Source organism: Glycine max, chromosome 16, assembly GCF_000004515.6.
Source record: "Glycine max cultivar Williams 82 chromosome 16, Glycine_max_v4.0, whole genome shotgun sequence".
Classification (NCBI taxonomy): domain Eukaryota; kingdom Viridiplantae; phylum Streptophyta; class Magnoliopsida; order Fabales; family Fabaceae; genus Glycine; species Glycine max.
In genome coordinates, this window is record NC_038252.2 from 27,580,360 (window position 1) to 27,585,565 (window position 5,206).

At 32.8% G+C, this 5,206-nt stretch overlaps 1 protein-coding gene and 1 long non-coding RNA gene across 2 annotated transcripts; both read left to right on the forward strand.

The window, feature by feature from the left end:
- Positions 1 to 2,084: 2,084 nt before the first annotated feature.
- LOC102667512 (sulfate transporter 4.1, chloroplastic) lies at positions 2,085 to 3,120 on the forward strand. The gene is made up of 3 exons (XM_006599255.3): positions 2,085 to 2,150; positions 2,573 to 2,649; positions 2,754 to 3,120. Exons 1-3 carry the CDS (start codon positions 2,144 to 2,146, stop codon positions 3,078 to 3,080), a joined length of 411 nt encoding a protein of 136 aa, XP_006599318.1. The 5' UTR covers positions 2,085 to 2,143; the 3' UTR covers positions 3,081 to 3,120.
- Positions 3,121 to 3,260: 140 nt separating this feature from the next.
- LOC106796525 (uncharacterized) lies at positions 3,261 to 4,525 on the forward strand. The gene is made up of 4 exons (XR_001385471.2): positions 3,261 to 3,304; positions 3,961 to 4,032; positions 4,223 to 4,309; positions 4,472 to 4,525. It is a non-coding gene; the product is annotated as an uncharacterized lncRNA (long non-coding RNA).
- The last annotated feature ends 681 nt before the right edge of the window (positions 4,526 to 5,206 follow it).

Sequence of the window (5,206 nt, forward strand, 5' to 3'; positions counted from 1 at the left end):
TGAATCCAATTTAAGTGAAAGAAAAACAGTTTTAGAGGTTTGTGAGACAATTGTAAAGCGAGGTGGGAACTTAGCTGGTGCAGGAATAGTGGGGATTGTACAAAAAATGGAAGAGGATCAGATACGTCCAACATTATTTTTTTTCCTCATAAACATAGTATTGAAATTTGTATTTTATATAAAATACTCAAGTCTCTTGTTGCTAGATCTTTAAATAATTTTAGTGGATTGGTACAGTAATCAGTGTAATTTATATAACTGTTTTTTATAGTAACGTAATTTATATTAAATATTACAATTTTTATACAAAAGAAAGAAATAAGAAGAGAAGAGAAAAATGTGTAATAAAATAAATGTTGTGATAGAGAAAAATAAAAATGTGAAAAAAATTGTAAAAATGTAGTATTAGTAACATTACTTATAATGCAACTAAGGTTCACTCATAATGCAACTAACTAGTAACATGAAACAATACCGATATTTGAACAACGACATGTTACAATCATACCACTTTTTAAAAATAGAGACATACCTCGAAAGATGCTCAGTGTGAACGACAACGAGTGCGGGGATGCAGTTACAGGGAAAACACTAACACAAATGTAGTGATGACGACATATAATCTGTACCATGGGGGAAACTATCAGCTGGATCAATCATACTCAAATAACAATTCATCATGTTTAAGGTTTATAAAATAGTACAACCAGTAAAGAGGTTTATTTTAACTGAAATAAGGATAATTTAAATATTTTGTCAAACGGAAACAAATTAAGTTTTGGCTAGTGTTGTGTGCTAGTGTTGTGTGGTAAAAATTAACTTTTTTTTTATCAGCAAAAATAAGTATTTATATTAATAAAGTACCAGAGGTACTCAAAAGTACAGATAGATGGGTCAGATTTTTGGTTCCATGGCAGACTTAATGTAGTGTAACATAGAACCAATTTCTGGGTACATAACATATAATAAACTCTAGTAACAGTCTAACATTACACCCTGAGCTACCTACTAAAACCACTTGTGATGTTACTTGACCAGTGGTTGTAATGGGTAAGAAAATCCTTCTTTAAGATTCGAAGCCATGTCCATAACAAAAAAACTGCATCGTCCAGCAGTTTGGTAGCGTCAAATGTATCATTAGCAAAGATGATTTTGTTCCTATGCCGCCAACTTGATTTCGTGCCCAACTTGCTTTTTTCTTAGTGTGGGTGCCAAGTTCCCATTTATTATTAGAATGGAATTTGTGGTTCTTTCATTTCAAAGTTCAAGTGGGATGTTATATTCTTAATTATTTTCAAAGTTTAAGCTACCCTTATATGCAACAAATTCTTAATTACTTGATCATAAATGCTCTAATAAAGACAAATCATACTGGATGTTGAAGTGTCAAAATATAACCTCCTAAATCAAGAGAATTCTTGTTATATGATTACCATTGATTATCTTTGGACTTTTGAGATTTTATTTTCATTGTTAAGCTATTAGGCAGTGCAATCAAAATAACAACATTCTGATAAATACCTGTGTTTTCGTCCACTTAAAAATAAAAATAACTAAGATACTTGCTAGGAAAATGAAAGTGTGGTAGCAACATAATTTATCAAAACTATCTTCAAATCTAGCAAAGAAAATATTGATGAATAGGAGCTTATGCTTACCAATGACCTGGAGCAGTCTTTGTGTTGGTGTGTTGTCTACATACCCAGTATTTTAATGAAGCTTCACAACCTACATTTAAAAGAAAAATATATTAGGTTCAAAATAATCGTGTCAAAACTACAAACCAGATCAGGACATGGCAAATACATTTATATATACATATAGTTGAACATTTTGACAACATTAAGTGATATGACAAACAATCATGAGTTTCAGCAGGTTCTTAGTTGAACCATGAGTTTTTTTGACAATATTTTCCTTGTACTAAGGATTATTTTGATTAGGCAATATTTTTATTTTGCAAACACAAGTTACATCAAGGACAGGTAATGAGAAGTGAGTTGTAATTGACATTTTCCCAATCAAGAGCGTGCCTTAATTCATTTAGAGTTCTCTTATCAGGTTGCGTGAATATGAAGTTGATGTTGATCATTCTAAAAGACGTGGACCTGAGGTTGAAAGAATTTATTTTGTGATTCTAGAGATGGCACGTAAGTCTTGCTTGCCCTGTGCACAAAGAGGCATATGCTGTATTGTTCATGTGTTTAACTATTTAAGCTAACATATTTCTTAACATGTTGAAATTTTATTTAAAGAGTAAATGAATGTGAATGTATAATTATCGATGTGTACTAGTGGCACTAATGGTCAATATGACTCAATTGATTCATGAGACTATCAAAATGCCTAATTTCTAATGGTGGTTAACTGTGTCATAACTGGATCGTGTGGATGCTGTGTGAGACATTTTCAGCAGGTGTTTATCATTTTCATTACTTTTAAGTTACCTCAGATGCTGAATTACATGAACCACATTGTACTGAAGTTTGTGAATGTTGTTTTCCACTACAATTGTTCATAACTAAACAATGAAAGGGATAATGATAATAATTCTGACTTCTGATGACTGCAGCTGTGACATACATAGATTCTAGTGCTGTTCAGGCTTTGAAAGACTTGTATCAGGAGTACAAATTACGGGACATTCAGGTAGAATAAGATTGTGAAGTTTCAACTACCGTTAGAATTCTTGAAATAATCGCTACAGGTTTACAATGTCCCCACCAACCAACTTGAGCTTATTCTTCTTGCAGATTGCAATATCCAATCCAAGTCCAGAAGTTCTGCTTACCTTGTCTAGATCGGGTCTGGTGGAGTTGATAGGCAAAGAATGGTACTTTGTGAGAGTACATGATGTTGTTCAAGTTTGCTTGCAACATGTTCAAAGCTTGAAAGGAGCATCTAACAGTCCACAAGCACCATTCTCTTCAGTAGAGAACAAACCAAGTTTGTTTGCACGATTATCAAAAGAGAGACTGGAGAAGCTTTCAATTACCGACTTGGAGTCTGGTAATGGCAGGCCTCCACTCCCCGAGGAGAGAGATTCCAAATTGGAGCCATTGTTGTCTAAAGATCATTGAAGTCTACTTTGTATCATAAGGTAAAAAGTGTATTTAGCCATTCTTTTAGAAAAAATAAAATGAATAGGTTAAAGTTAAACCGGGTGTAATCAATGACAGTAAAATCATTTACTACTCATGTTTTAGTTACAAACTAATTTGATTGGTTCATGTTTTAGAGACCTTAGCTGGAATCAGTTTACTGGACATATACCATCAGAACTTGCAGACAATATGACAACTATGTACGTAAATAGTCAATTTTTATTTATATATTTTGTATCTATATATGATGTTCTTGGTTTCCTTACTTTCACAGTATTTATATAGAATTTGTAGAAATTTTTTGTTTTGGATGACCACCCAAAGTCTTTATTTACAATAAACAAATAAGATCAGAATTGATTACCTAAGATCAATTTAGTAAAAAAAATGCCCACAATTAAGGGAGGTACTGTTCATCAGTGAATAGAACACACATTGAAAGCGTGAGATGCACGCGCGTGGGTTATTGGCTGGAAAGGTCACGAAGCTTCGGCCGTGAAGTTTAAACTGGTTATTGAAAAGGTCAGCGGATGGCCCACTGGGGACAGTGGATTCCGGGTAAGACAGGATTTTAGTGATACCTCATCCAAGGATAAGAATATTTTGCTCTAATATCATATAAAAATGTTGTACTATTGTAAGTTGTAAGTTGTGTGTGTTTTGATCATCACATGAAGCCTTTATTTAAAAAAAGTAAGTGAGATCAGTATTAATTACATTCATCAATCTAATAGAGTAACAAAATAAATCTCTAATTACTATCTAATAATAAATAAGAGAATATTATGTAATTTAACAATTTATTTAGCTTAATCCTATAGCCAATTAATTAGTCATAATTTTCTTGCTATTGCAGTGTTCTATCCAATAATAATCATCTCAATGGATCAATTCCTCGAAGCTTCATATACCCTCATCTTCAAAAATTGTAAGAAGATTCTTGTCAACCTGTGTTTCACATGATATTTATTTAATTATTTCATAACAATATCTTGAATTTTCTTAAATAACTCTCTATGTAAGAAGCAAGTTGCCATCTCTGGAATTTAGCGAGACTTCTATCCAAGTGAATTTGTTTGCACATTGGATTGATGTTTTTGTTTCATTGTTAAACACAGGTCACTTGAGAACAATTTACTGTCTGGATCCATCCCTGCTAGCATATGGGAGAACGTGGCCTTAAATACTAAAGATAAACTTACAATGTAACTTCTGAATCCGGGTTACTACTACAGACTCGAGGAATATTGAGTTTAATTTTTGCAACAAACTAAACAATTTTGACAAGGAACTTACTGTTTTAAATTGAGTGTATTTTGATATTTGTTGTTTCCAAAATAAATTCATTTTTTCTCTTATCTATGCAGTAATCTCCAAAACAACTCGCTATTGGAAGTTTTGGGAAATCTAGAATAAGGTACATTGAATTAAATCGAGAATAAGGTACATTGAATTTCCTGCAAAAGTTGGGTGATATGTTCTCAAATTAATTCCTTTGTCATGATTAACAAAATCAGATAAAAGACTTTGAATCGATCTATGCAAAGTCGTATCAAAGGAGAGTTTAATTACCTATCACAAATTCTTGGTCAATGGTTATAGACATAAGAGTTTACAAGAGAACAAGGAGGAAAAGTTTGGTGAGTTTACAAGAGAACAAGGAGGACTTTTAAAAGTTTGGTGATTTAAAAGCAGAGTCAACCCTCAGAACTCCAACTTACTTACAGATAAAATCTTCAAAAGTTGTACTACTTTGTTAGTATGCCTCAACTAATTGAAGCACTATCAGATGACCGGATCTCAACATATAACTTGATGGCTTACTGAATCAGCATTCAACATAGTTCTCTTCTAACACTTCACCAGAAATGATTATGGATATCACAAGTCTCATACTTGCTCTGTTCATAGTTTACTGTTTTTGTCAGTGTTTAAGTTCTGCCAACAATACCATTACATCAGGCCAATACATCACAGGCCCTCACACTCTCATCTCCCCTAACAGTGTCTTCAAGTTAGGATTCTTCAGCCCTCAAAACTCATCAAATTGCTACCCTTCAAGTAAGGATTTTAATTATAATTCTAATTAAGAAAGTATCAAG

Bases quoted from the DNA above. Each gene is read 5' to 3' on its own strand.
- LOC102667512 (XM_006599255.3), top strand. The intron at 2,650-2,753 runs GTAGAATAAGAT...TTCTTCTTGCAG, and splicing joins ACAAATTACGGGACATTCAG to ATTGCAATATCCAATCCAAG.